Source organism: Leptodactylus fuscus, chromosome 2 (assembly GCF_031893055.1).
Source record: "Leptodactylus fuscus isolate aLepFus1 chromosome 2, aLepFus1.hap2, whole genome shotgun sequence".
NCBI lineage: Eukaryota > Metazoa > Chordata > Amphibia > Anura > Leptodactylidae > Leptodactylus > Leptodactylus fuscus.
Genome location: NC_134266.1, coordinates 154047282 through 154062187, shown reverse-complemented (window position 1 = coordinate 154062187; position 14906 = coordinate 154047282). Strand labels below are relative to the sequence as shown.

At 38.4% G+C, this 14906-nt stretch overlaps 1 protein-coding gene across 1 annotated transcript in view; it reads left to right on the top strand.

The window, feature by feature from the left end:
* The window catches only part of LOC142194092 (uncharacterized), a 412519-nt gene extending 397979 nt beyond the window's left edge, over window positions 1-14540 (top strand). Inside the window, exons 98-100 of the mRNA XM_075263119.1 lie at window positions 5933-6090; window positions 8480-8592; window positions 13936-14540. Coding sequence (XP_075119220.1) covers window positions 5933-6090; window positions 8480-8592; window positions 13936-14540 — 876 coding nt within the window. The remainder of the gene's footprint in view (window positions 1-5932; window positions 6091-8479; window positions 8593-13935) is intronic.
* The last annotated feature ends 366 nt before the right edge of the window (window positions 14541-14906 follow it).

The window sequence follows — 14906 nt, the reverse complement described above, 5'->3', positions numbered from 1 at the left end:
TGTTATAATGAAGGAGCTGACAGTGCAGCCTCCCTGACTGTATACCTATTGTCTCACACATTATTTAGGAGGATATAGAAGGAAGGATAATTGAAATGTCCCCTAGAAGGCAGATATGGTTCTATATCATGCTGTCCATATCATGCTAGGCTGAAACATAATGGGAATAATAGCAGAGCATATGGAAAGAGATCTTAAAACTAAGATAGTGTCTTATTAGAGCAAAGCAGAAATAATCAGGTACATGGATGGAAAAACTGTTTTTGTTAGACTGTTGTTTTATGTATTAATGTTATGGATAACATTATTAGTGCATATGTTGTTTGCATCTATGAAAAAAAAAAAAAAGGCTATGGACATATTGAAAAATAGATGCCGGGACAGACAAAGTGGCATAAATTAAGATTAGAGATGAGCAAGTAGTGAAATATTCAATATTCGTTTCGAGTAGACCCTCAATATTCCACTATTCGACCGAATATCGAATACCATTATAGTCTATGGGGAAAAAATGTTTGTTTCAGGGGAAACTACTATTCGACTAAGGAGAGTCACCAAGCAGGAAATGATGCCAACACCTCTCGAATGCAACTAGGACAGCAGGGGAAGCATGTCTGGGTGCATCTAACACGTCCAAGTCCCAGTATTACCCCAATATCACAGCTTATCAACTAGACACTTTCCAAACTCAATAGAACCTCCATGAAAGTGGAAAAATACTTGGAAACCTTCTTTCCTCTTCATTAGTATGGACAGAAAGCCAAATTTTAAGCTAAAGAAACATTAGCATGCACCTCTTTAAATCACGTCGCCCATGACAACCAGAGATGGCATACGCAATGAGAAATCCAACAACCCCCACCCTTAACTGTCATTTTTTATGTGTGATGTGCTGAGACCTCCAAAAATTACTTTTCTGGCCCTTCACGTGTGCCCTTCCAAATTAAGTTAGAGGCCCTCCAGCTGAGCCATACATAAATTTACTTTTCAAGCCCTTGGGGTGAGCCCTCCCAAACTTATCCTCAGGCCCTTGGTGTGAATTGAGCCTTTAACCAGCAGAGTATTAGGCCCTTGAAGTCAGTTGAGCCTTGTACCAGCAGCATATTAGGCCCATAAAGTGAGTTGAGCCTTGTACCAGCAGAGTTTTAGAACCTTGAAGTGAGTTGAGCCTTGTACCAGCAGAGTTTTAGGCCCTTTGGGTGAATTGAGCCTTTAACCAGCAGAGTTTTAGTGTTTGGCCCTTTGGGTGAATTGAGCCCTTTACCAGCAGAGTAGCAAGCCCTTGAAGTAAGTTGAGCCTTGTAGTAGCAGAGTTTTAGGCCCTTGAGGTGAGTTGAGCCTTACACCAGCAGAGTTTTAGGCCCTTTGGGTGAATTGAGCCTTGTACCAGCAGTGTTTTTGGCCATTGGGGTGAGTTGAGCCTTGCACCAGAAGTGTTTTAGTTTTTGGCCCTTGAGGTGAGTTGAGCCTTGTACCAGCAGTGTTTTTGGCCCTTGGGGTGAGTTGAGCCTTGCACCAGCAGAGTTTTAGTTTTTGTCCCTTGGGGTGAGTTGAGCCTTGCACCAGCAGAGTTTTAGTTTTTGGCCCTTGGGGTGAGTTGAGCCTTGTACCAGCAGTGTTTTTGGCCTTGGGGTGAGTTGAGCCTTGCACCAGCAGAGTTTTAGTTTTTGGCCCTTGGGGTGAGTTGAGCCTTTAAACAACAGTGTCATTAGCACTGAGGACAGGACATGCTGGTTGCGAGTCCACAACCACTATATCGCCAGGAGAGGCAGACTCTTGTGTTACGACATGCCTGGAGGTAGTGGCTGAGTGGCTGGTGCAAATGCCGCTGGAAGCAATATCTACTATCCACTGTAAAATTGGTTCCTGGTGCTCAGGCCTCATCAGCGGGGTACCCTGCACCCTGCTTGACGTTGTGGATGAGGGCAATGCTGGCTGCCCCTCTCCAGTAGCCATTGGATCCGCAGTAGATTGACTGCGGCCTGGATCCCCAGCTGGATTTCCACGTCCCCGTCCTCGTCCACATCCCTTTGTGCTACCCTGACGCATTTTCAGATGTGTACAGGTGATGCCAGTATTCAGCTTTCTTCTCACCCCTATGGGACAGTTAGAATGTATACCAGTTGTAAGGAATTTGAGCCCTAAAAAGGGCTTTTGTGAAATTTTGGCAGGTTGAGTGTATATACGATTGAGTATATACACTCTTCCTGCAGTGTAGCTCTGAAAAGAGCTGTTGTTTTTCAGTTTTCCGGCCTAGCAGAAGCTAAAATCGCTATCTGACCCTCAGTAGTATGTCTCTCTCTATCTCATCAAACCGCATCTGACACGAATATGGCTGACACTATTCTTATAAATATGAGGTCACCTCTATTTTTTTTTTCGATGCCTACGTTTTCCTGCTTCCTTTCCCACCTCTCCTGCACAGTTATTGGTGCAAAAAAAAGTGCCAGGGAAGGTGGGAGGGGATACAAATTTTTACTGTGTTTACTGTGTGGTATTCAATCGGAATCGAATATGTGGAATACCGTAATATTCGATCGAATACCTAGTGGATCGAACGGCATTTGCTCATCTCTAATTAAGATTATATTGATTTGCCTTAGAATAGTATATGTGCTGTCTAATGCTGCTGATTCGATAAAGGAGAAGGTTTTCAACATAATCAAGGTTTATTAAATTAACTTTTGTGGGTGGACCACCAAGGACCGATATCTTAGTTTTCTAATGGAAAAGATGGAGGTCTAGTGCTACCCAATTTCAAGCGGTATAAAAGCTACAGATTGTACAGTAGAAATGCAAAAAAAAAGTGTAAAGTGGGAAGAAGGTATAGAGAAAGCTGGGAACAGCTCATGATCCAGAGCATACCACTTCTTCTGTAAGACATGGTGGAGGCAGTATGATGGCATGGGCATGCATGGCTTCCAATGGCACTGGGTCACTTGTGTTTATTGATGATATGACAGAAGCAAGCGGATGAATTCTGAAGTGTACAGGATATACTTTCTACTCTGATTCAAGGAAAAGCAGTAAAGGTCGACTAGACATCGATTTACAGTACAACTGGCCCATGACCCAAAACATGCTGCAAAAGGGCTGCAAATGATTCTCTACAAAGTATTAAAAATGAACATTTTATTTATGGTCATTTTAATTTTTCCAATTACTTTTGAGCCCATAAAATGAGGAGGCTTTGTAGAAAAATGTTTGCAATTCTTAAACGTTTCACAGGATATTTTTGTTGAACCCCTTGCATTAAACCTGAAAGTATACACTGCAATTCAATCTCTGTTGTTTCATTTCAAATCCAATGTGGTGGAATGCAGAGCCCAAAGCAAGAAAAAGAATATTTCTGGACCTAACTATTTATAGATATATTCTAAAATCTTATGTAATAATATTGCATGTCATTCTTATTATCTGTTTTATCTCAGCATACATGCACATAGCACTTTTTCTTTGCTTACATATAGTAAATGAGAATGGAAGCCTGTGGGTTGAATGCTAAGCAATCGCTGCCATCCAGAGAGATTATGTTCAGTGCTGTAAAGGGATAATGTTCAATCATGCAACAACTGCCTTTAGGCCTTTAATGCCCCAAGCAGCACGAACATAACCCTCTGGGAAATACTGTAGAGAGCAAAAAATGATCAGTTTGGCAGAATAAGAGAAATGCTAATCTAAGCTCCTGTTGACATCTGCAGCAGTAAATGGGGCATATATGTACTGCTTTACATTCTAATGTATTTTATACATCACATATTCACTTAAATTGAAAGAGTGCTTATTACAGTCTTCCATACAGACGATCTGACTGCATCTCATTGCATATAATAACTTACTGCTATTAAATGCGGCATCTAAATCAATAAAAAAATGCTAATTACATTCTGTTCTTTTACAGACTATAAGCCGCAGTGATAGCAAGTCCTTAAAATCAACTGCTCTGTTGACAATAAATTATATTTTTCTTTTTCTTTTCCAAATTTGACTTTTATTCATTTTTTTGGTTTATTACAAAGAACATTAAGCTTTCACAAAATGATAAAAAATTTGTCATTTTTTACCTTTTTGGAAACATAGGTGCATGCACAAGGAGCCAATGTCCGACTTGAACAACTGTGCATGCATCAGGCGCTCCAAAGATGAGTCCAATGAGACTCACTTGACTCCTATAAAGAATTTGTTTTGCAACTCTGACACAGATAAACTTTCTATAGAGATATTTGGGACAAAAGGACTTGTTGGTGGTTAAGGCCTTGTTCACGGGACCACGTATTTTGGTCCTGAGAGTGACGCGGAAAGCCGCATCAGAATTGGACCAAAATGCACCTGCCATGACTGTCTCGGCTTGTGACAGACGTGGCTTCCAAATAAATGGGCCTAGTCCGGAGAGTGCTGTCACGAGGCGGACGCTGGGGCTGACTCAGCCGTGGAATCTACCTGAACAAAGGGCTGCTCACTTCTTTTTTCCTTGAGCCGGAACATACCGCTCATGGTAAAAAGGAAGCTAGCGGTCTACATAGACCTCCATTGTGAGGGGGCGGATTCTGAGTTGGATTTGGCGTCATATTCCGCCCCCTCTTGACCCGTGTGAATGAGTCCTTAGGGTCCCAGATTTACATTTACAGTTTCCCTGTAACCAAACCATTTCTTCGACAGCTTTTATTGTACCTGTCACCGGCAAACTGTGTTGTGCTTTTATTGTACATGTAATGGACTGTAATGTATATGAAAAGGTGACGTTTTGGGGGAAGATTCACTGTAAAAACTTTTAGACTAGTTTAAGCACCTTTTTAGTCTTAATGGTATTCTAAAATAGAATCACTAGAAACATGGAGAGACTCCATTACAGTAATATGAAACTGATATTAGGAGTGAAAATGCTCCAGTGTGAAACAGAAGCGTCTTCTCCCTCATGACAGTGACAGTATGAATACTATCCAATCTATAGTATCCCTTAACTAATAAGACTTCATATCAGGTTTTTATATATGGTGACTACCACACATGTTAAATGAAGAAACCAGTACAGATTATTATTATAGATAACAATACAAATTCCAAGATGTTGTCAAATTACAGAATGATAGGGGAAATGCACTACAAAGTGATCTTCTGACATACTGTATGTGTCAGAACATAAGATAAATGGTCAACAGGGAAATATGTCAAAACTGAATATCAGACTGTGCATTGGATTGTAAATGCACATAATTTATTAAACCGCACATACCTCTGAATAATTTAAGTGTATTTTCTGCCCTCCATGTGCCAGAAACTCAGACCTACACCATTGAAACCACAATTTGAGATATAATTTTTTTACACTAGTTTCTGGAATATGATTTTGAAGATGTATCTGGTTCACATCTGCATTCGGTATTCTGTTCTGGGAGTCCGCATGAGGCCCCCCTATATGGAATACCAAACGCATTAACAAGTGGTGAGCTTATGGTGAAGGTGAGCTTCCAAATGTAAAGCACCATGGAATTAATGGTGCTATATAAATAATAATAATAATAATAATAATAATAATAATAATAGCTTATGAAAGCACACAGACCCCATAGACTATAATGGGGTCCGTGTGTTTTCCATCTGGTCTCCACACGAGTCATGTAGAGAGAAAAGTACTTCATAAACTACTTTCCTCTCTGCATGACTCGTGCAGAGACCGCACGGAAAACACACAGACCCCATTATAGTCTATGGGGTCTGTGTACTTTCAGTGCTCTCCATTTGTCAATGCGTTCTGTATTCCATTAGGGGGGCCCCATGCGGACTACCTTAACAAGATATTGAACGCAGATATGAACAAGATGTAAGATTACAGGTCCGAAATATGAGTTACTGACACGTCTCTTTTTATGTAAAAACATATATTTTGAATATCTTTCCAAATGTTTTTCATGTTATTTGTTTGCTATTACAGAATTGTGTGATGAGAATACCCATCCCTTGCACACAGCCAGTAAGTCAATGGCATGTGAGGAGGGTGGCCATAATTTTAAACTCTGACCTCGGTGTCACCACATCAGGAAGTTCTCTGTTGAGTACGAAACTAATGGGACGAAACAAACCAGTAATAAAGTAAGTGCTCCTAAAATGATGTACGCTGTATGAACTACATAAGTGCACTATTAACTCATTACTTTGCTAACAAGTGTCTGGAAATACAACTCAACAAATGTTCTCTATCCAATAATCAGCAAATGGACAGAAATATGGAAAGAAAGAAATCTCCATTGAGATATGTCTTGAAAACATAGCAGAGCACAGAATGGGAAGCTGGAAATCTTGTTCATCTGCCTCCCTTGCTCTCAGTCACATAACTGACTCTGCCCTGCTCTATGGACTTGCAGCAGGAGTAGAGTGTAGTCAGTGACTGTGAAGAACTAGATATATAGCATAATGTATTATGAGATATATGTCTAGTGGTGAATTTTCTTGTGCTTATATTTTTTTATTCATGGTCACAGTTAGAAGAGTGGTCCTTTGTGTAATCTTCAAGTCTGAAGGTTTCCTCAGACTTGATATAATAATATAATATAAATATAATTTGCAATTCACAGCTCAGGCTAAGTATGGAGAATTAAGTCCCAAGTATGTATTCAATTGTAGTCAATCTAATTTGCAAGTCTTTGTGGGTGGATTGTAACCAGATGCCCTTAACTACCTTTTTTGGTCTGGAAGGACTGTATCTCATACAAAATGGAAGATCAAAAGAACAAATGTCATAATTCAGGCTTTATAACCATCTGTGCACTGAAAGATGGCTATGGAACTCTAACCATTTACTGATGTAGTGAAGAATTGATAACCAAATTATGCATCAATATGAATTAATCTTGTTTGGTATGTCTGAACTTGTAAAAAAAATTGTCATCACTTGCTTGGCATTTTATAGCAATTCTAAACTCTTGTGAACTTCTCTAAAGTGCAGCCACTTAGGCATTGGAAAGAAAGATTTGTATTCTGTTAGTCACTATGAAGCATATAGTGCATATGTAGAATAGTTCATGTTCTTTATATAAGACATCCCTAAGAGGTATCCGGACAAGACTTAACAAAAAATTCTGATTGTTACATTCATATGTTGATCAGATAACATTTTTACTTGTACCTTGATTTTCTGTACCTGGTGACTTGGTCAACTATTTAATATATATAGGGCCTCTCAATTCCCAATCTCTTGTTTTTGTGAAAGATAAACTCCAGTTAGTGGGGTCTAATTGTAGGATCTAAAATTTACATGATTTACGACAGAAAGTATTTCAGACACAAATTAACCATATATATGAGCTGTCGACTGAACACTTGTTAGTTATCTTTACCGGCTCCCCTATCCCACATGTATGCTTTCTCAATAGGTAAAGGGAGAAAAACTTTGTCAAACTCTTTTGATAGATGCTTATATCTCTATGAATAAAAGGATCACACAATTGAAATCCAACTGTCTGATCCTTATCTCCCTGACATCTACCATCAGGGAAGAATCACAAGGATTCCATACCCATTAGATGGTAGGTTTGGTTGGCATGTATTTGATTTTTGTGGGTTTTTACCCAGGCATTTTCAGGTTAAAGGGACAGGCAGCCACTAATCTTAAGTGTGTCCCAATGGACCAGAGCTAAAAAGCAGTCTGCACTGAAGAAAATAAATGGAACCACACTTAAAGGGGCTCTATCACTGGGAAAAGTCATTTTTATGTAAACACATGCTTGCATAGGCTTTAGAAAGTCTATTCCACACTTTCCTTTTGTATGTAGATTGCTTCAGTGGTCTCTGAATAAGTCAGTTTTTATTGATATGCTAATGAGCCTCCAGCCAGCTCAGGAAGTTCCCAGCAGCCTCCTCTCTCCCATTATCTTCTATGTGTGAGAGGCAAACAGGAAGCTGAGTCATCATCAGTAACAGCAGCAGTCTCTCATAGAAAACAATAGGAGAGGTGTGCACGATTTATCGTGCACCAGTCTAATTAGCATATGAATAAAAACGGACTTATTCAGAAACCACTGAGGCAATCTACATACTAAAGGTAGGTGTGAAATAGACTTTCTAAAGGCTATGCAAAGGTTTGATTAGTTAAAAATGACTTTTCCTAGTGATAGAGCCCCTTTAAGATTCTGGCTTAGCTTACATATATTTTTTTACACCTGTACCAGAAATTCAGCTTTATAGTGGTTCCCATTGCATGCTTTCTTTTTTATATATCAAACCAGTAATACGTTTTTAACACAAAATGAATCTAAAGTTACATTTCTGTCAATGTCAAAACAAGCCAAAAAAAACAAGTCATCCAACTGCTTTACATTACTCATTTGTCAAGCACAGGCCCCTTTGATAGCAGGAAGTACAAGAATAGTATATAAATGTGTCAGTTCTATGTACATCTCTATAAGCGCTTGTCTGTTTCCCAGGCAGAATGTTTGAGAAAATGCATCATTCCCCTGAGTCACCATTTCTTACTGTTTTCCAGCTCGCTGACAAAAGTGGATAAATCATCACACTCCAGTATTTTTAGCAAACCAAGCAAGGATAAGGAATTGATGTTATCCCAGGTGCAAGAGCAGGAGAAATTCAGACAACCTGGTAAATATGTGGTATATCATTGGACATGGCTTAAAACATTGGGGCATGAAAACATAATTTATTGGTGCGTTTTTACATGACTTTAATTGTGGCACTTTTACAGTCCTTTACTTAACAAGGAACATTGTAAAAAGTTTAAAAGTCACAATATTTTCTGGAACTGCTTTTTTTCTTCTTAATTTAAGTACCACTGATCACATGGCCATGCTGCAGCTTGATCCCATTTAAGGGAGTGGGATTGAACAGCAAAACCAGGAGCAACCTCTACACAGTGTACAACGCTTGTGCCTGGTAGGCAGCAAGATCGCAATATCATAGGCACTTCTGGCACCCACATGAATCAGCTGACTGAAGTCAGACCTCTACCAATCTGAAATTAATTATCTGTTATAAAGATAAGGTATTATTAGCATAATTCTCAAAAACCCCTTTCATAGTCAAATGTGGTAGAAAGTACTTTGCCCAGGAATCTAAAGATGAACCCAAAAGACCAGTCACTTTCTTGCCAAACTCACAAAGTGGAGGATAGGGAATGGTCACGTAGAAAAAAAAAAAAAAGACTTCACAAATCCGACGTAACTCTCAAAAAAGCCCAAAAAGGTGCAACTCATGCCAAAATCAGGCGCAAACACGTTGATAAATGTCCCCAATGAGCTTTGCATGTCTTGTATGTATTGTATCTTGTATCTTGTAGGTCCTGCAGAGAGAATTGCTCCCCTGTTTGACGTTTTGAATGGGGGAACCCCTCACTTTTGGAGAGGACCAGTCAACAAGTATAGAATGCTAAATTCAAAAGATATCGCCTCTGGAATATTATGTAAATTGTTTATTTACCAAGTAGCCAATAATCTTATTTTCTTGTAGAAAATAAAAGGATACCACCCAATTAAAGAACAAGAGCTAATTTAGATACAACTTATAAGAAACATATTGTTTGAATCGGTGGACGTATAAAAAAAGAGTATTTGTTGACAGGTCCTCTATAACTCCGTTTTTATCTCTATAAGGAGTGTGCTAATACTAATAAAATACAGCCTACTCTTATACCATGCTAAGGGTTAACACAGAATCATATTATTTCAAGGGCATAGTATACACTTTTTATTCTTAAAGGAAACTGTTCAGTTGATACACTGTTCCCTTAGAAAAAGAAACACTTGAACTACAAGAGGGAAAGAAGTGTTTATGGTTTCAGCCTATTATTCCTTCAATGTGATCTTTGCTCAGTGAAGTTTTTCTTGTTTCTGAATGCAAGGACTTTACATGGATAGCAAGGTCATTTGAAGAATGGTAGTGTTTTGCTGACAGTTTTGACTTCAATACAAGTTGCTTATTACATCTTGGTAGTACTAGAGTAAAAATATTGCTACTTACAAATAAGCCTAGTGAGCTGTGTTAGGGTTTCCGTTTGGGGGTTCGCTTAAAAAAGAAGTTACCTGTGGAAACCCACGGCCCTCATAATGGGGTCTGCCTGAAAAGGGCGACACATGTGGAGAGAAAAATCAAAATTCATTTCTGGAGCATGTATTTTTGCTGCTATTGATGGATTTGGGGTTTGTCCATTTAGCAATATCTTAGGAGGTGCCTTGTTCACTTGAGGTTACACTCCAGCATTTTTTTTAGCAATGCAAGAGAGTTTATTTACTGATTCACAAAGCACTGCAGAGCTAATACTACAAGTGACCTTCCAGGACCTTAGACTGTAAGGATGATCTCACCAGAGGTCCTTGTACAGTTGCACTAACTGCTGCTGACAACACTGGGAAAGGTAATAGAGACACAATGACCTTATTGTGGACAGTATGTTAGAAGGGGCTATAGGGAGCAGAATATTTGAAAAGCAGATTAAGAACAGAAAGGCATTTTGAAGAAGATAGGGCAGACGGACAGAGAGTAGGATAAATCTGAGGTCACATGGTAACTCTCAAGAGTACAGTCCTATGAAAAAGTTTGGGCACCCCTATTAATCTTAATCATTTTTTGTTCTAAATATTTTGGTGTTTGCAACAGCCATTTCAGTTTGATATATCTAATAACTGATGGACACAGTAATATTTCAGGATTGAAATGAGGTTTATTGTACTAACAGAAAATGTGCAATATGCATTAAACCAAAATTTGACCGGTGCGAAAGTATGGGCACCCTTATCATTTTATTGATTTGAATTCCCCTAACTACTTTTTACTGACTTACTGAAGCACAAAATTGGTTTTGTAACCTCAGTGAGCTTTGACCTTCATAACCAGATGTATCCAATCATAAGAAAAGGTATTTAAGGTGGCCAATTGCAAGTTGTTCTCCTATTTGAATCTCCTCTGAAGAGTGGCATCATGGGCTACTCAAAACAACTCTCAAATGATCTGAAAACAAAGATTGTTCAACATAGTTGTTCAGTGGAAGGATACAAAAAGCTGTCTCAGAGATTTAACCTGTCAGTTTCCACTGTGAGGAACATAGTAAGGAAGTGGAAGACCACAGGGACAGTTCTTGTTAAGCCCAGAAGTGGCAGGCCAAGAAAAATATCAGAAAGGCAGAGAAGAAGAATGGTGAGAACAGTCAAGGACAATCCACAGACCACCTCCAAAGAGCTGCAGCATCATCTTGCTGCAGATGGTGTCACTGTGCATCGGTCAACTATACAGCACACTTTGCACAAGGAGAAGCTGTATGGGAGAGTGATGAGAAAGAAGCCGTTTCTGCTCGGCGACCATCTAACTTAACTGAACTTGAATTGTTTGTCCAAAATACCTTCATCCAGGATCCAGGAACTGATTAAAAGCTACAGGAAGCGACTAGAGGCTGTTATCTTTGCAAAAGGAGGATGTACTAAATATTAATGTCACTTTTCTGTTGAGGTGCCCATACTTTTGCACTGGTCAAATTTTGGTTTAATGCATATTGCACATTTTCTGTTAGTACAATAAACCTCATTTAAATCCTGAAATATTACTGTGTCCATCAGTTATTAGATATATCAAACTGAAATGGCTGTTGCAAATACCAAAATATTTAGAACTAAAAATGATTAAGATTAATAGGGGTGCCCAAACTTTTTCATAGGACTGTATCTTCAGAAGCAGAGAGAGAACTCCTGTATACAGCAACCCATGCTAGAATAACAAGGTCACACTGTCTTCATGTAACTTATTGAAGAAAGTGAAAACAGGATAAGGAAAGACACTGTGGAGATTTTATAACTATAAGGGGATGGTCAGACAATATAGTGAGTAAAGAAAAATGTGTGCATTTAACATATTAATAGCAATGTGAGCCTTGGTATTTATATATTAATTCCAAGGTGTTTTAAGGCACACAAGCCATAGATAAATCTGTGTTTTGCAATCCCTGGTTAAAGGGATTCTATCATTGGGAAAACTCATTTTTAACTAAGCGTATACTTAAATAGCCTTTAGAAAGGCTATTTCACACATACCTTTTGCAATTCAGCATTCATCTAGGTCCTAGATAGATGCCAAATTGCAAGTCAGCTAAAGGACCTTTGATGACATCATCAAAGGTCCTTTAACTTGAGTTAAAGGACCTTTGATGATGTTTAGGTAAAAAAATATAAATAAAAGTCCCATGGCCACAGCCCCCCTCCGAAAGTGCCATATGAGGCCGCTGCCTCACCTCACCCCATGAGAGGTGCGGCCCTGGATACCCTGCAGACCCATTATAGTCTATGAGGTTCATGGGTTATCGCTTTTTTAGCGGAGGGGCTCTTAGTCTTTCAGGTCCCTATGCGGGCCCAAACGATGGAAAGCCAAACACTAGCATTATGCTGCTATTAGTGTTACTACTTTACAAGAATAAGTAATAGAATAAGAGCCATGTACTTCTCTGTCCCACTTACCTGCTGACAGTTGGCTGGAATCTACCTCCAGCAGTCTACTCTGAATAATGAACTGCTCATGTTGGCTGTTATATGTCTGTGATTACAAATCGTCACTGTGGAAGTTCGGAACATCAACTTCCCTTCATCCGGGACTATAATTTCATTACTCCTGCTAATAAGATGATGTACCTATATCTATGTATTAAATATTATATTGGGTGATTGCTTACAAGCCAGTCGCCTAAATTGTTTACAACATCTTTAACAACTTGGTCTGTGTTTGACTTTAAGAAGGAACATCAGACTACAAAAGATTAACTAAATATGATAAATAGCATTTTACAATTCTACCAAAAGTATAGTGTAGTGTAGTGTAGTGCATGAGCTGTGAAAAATCAAATAAATATAATAAAGTAAGATATTCATTGAATGTGAAATAAGAGAAAGCGTGGCATGTATTGTTATTGAGGCACATAATATATCTTCTTACTAGGCAGCTTTATGCATCATCAGGCATGACTGTTTTCCCTTTCAGTCTTCCTTGACATGACCCTCCATTTAAATGAACAAAGATGATATAAACCTTTGTATCCTTATTTGATTATCTGCAGATAAATCCATTTTTCCACCACTCATCTGCTGCTATATGAGCCAAATCAAATGGATGACAAAAGTGCTGAAGCATTCCCAGCTCAGAGTGTGCCTGCGGGTGCTCTCGTCCCCGTCTCGTGTTTAGACTTTTATTCCATTTACAGTCTTTACATTTGATCTCTATCTGTTTCAAGCTCCACAGTGCAGACAATCACCTCTGTAAACATGAGTGCCAATGTCAGGGCTTTTTATCGATACACATCAAACTGAGCAATCCAGTTTACAGCTCTTTTCAATTTCTATCACTCTCAACAATATAATAATTCACAGTACAGTAGACAATATGAAAAAACAAAGAATTTTGCCAGTCGATTGAGTATGGAAGCAAAAAGCATATTTAGTTCTTACTTATGAAATTATGTTTAAGTAGGGGTTCATGCCAGAATGCCTATTCCATGATTCATGCATCTGAATTATAGAGGATTTTTTACCTCTCCTGAATTGTATATTCATAAATACTTGCATTGTCCATAATATATCATTCCTGGAGCATCTTTACCATTCCACTTGTCCAAATGCATGGATGTGTCCCTACAGAATCTAATAACATTATTACTGACTGGACAGTATCAGAGTGTTCAGGGAACAGCCAACAGGCAACACCCAGGTCTCATCTTGCTTTCTTCTATCTATTCCCTATTTCCTGAGATTGTACTGTAGGCTCCTGCCTTATGTATGTTATAGCAGACGTGTCTGTGCCAAGTGTTTGTTTTGCAATTGTTACAATCTATATTGCCATGTAAATAAAAGTTGATGATGCTATATAAATATGACTAAAGTAAATATGTAGTAATAACATTGTTAGTGAGCATGCTTGTGTAATTATTATATGACGGTTTCTTTTTCATTTTTACAGATTGGTTTTGTACAGATACCACCCAAGGTGATGATGTATTAGCTGATGGAATAGAGAAGTCTAAAGAACCTAATAATGAGCAAAAGTTAATGGTTTCAGGTAATTTTATAGAATCAAATCATGGAGATGAAAAGCTCATCGGGATAGGTGTAAGAGACGAACATCAAATAGACTCTGTGCAAGGTGCCAAAGATGACAGCAAAATAGGGCTGATGGAAGAAACAGATTTCATGGACTCTGAAACAAGTGTAGGGATAGAAACTGAGCCCTTCATTACAGAAGATTTAATAGTGCATAGAAAAAAATCTGATTATGAGCTTTCTGATAATGACCAGCTTTATAACAATGGCAACTTTCATGAGTCTGAAAGCATTAAATACAAAGTCGACTTTGACGAGAAGACACAAAATACCTTTCTTGAAGGTTTGGAAGGAATTAATGATCATGGAATAGCAGAAAATCAAGCAGGTTACAGTTATGGAGAACACTTGCTAAAAAATCCTGAAGAAGACCTAGATTACAATAAATATAGTACATATATTAATGCTAATGATGACACTAGTGAGCATGTTCATAACCAGCAGAAGATGGAAAACGACCAATAAAAGGGAAAAGAACATATCAACTGAGTCCTAAATTAAGGAAAATGTAATACATGTCTATAAATGCAGTAAAATGAAATCTGTTGTAGATATATTCTACAGGTACATTACTTATATGTAATACTTGTGCAAAATGCCAAATAATGATGCCCCTTACTATCAAATATTAAAATATTAAAGCCATTCAGAAGTTGAGTTACTTTTTATATTTATGTTTTAAGACCAGGGGATTCACTAGGTATTTTTTCTGGGCTTATGCCCTGGGTAATAATTATGTTGCTCAGAACTTCAGCAGTAGCAATATACTTTATTACCATTCACAACTATCTGCCTGACATAGCAATGCCACTACCTTAAATATAGTAGCAT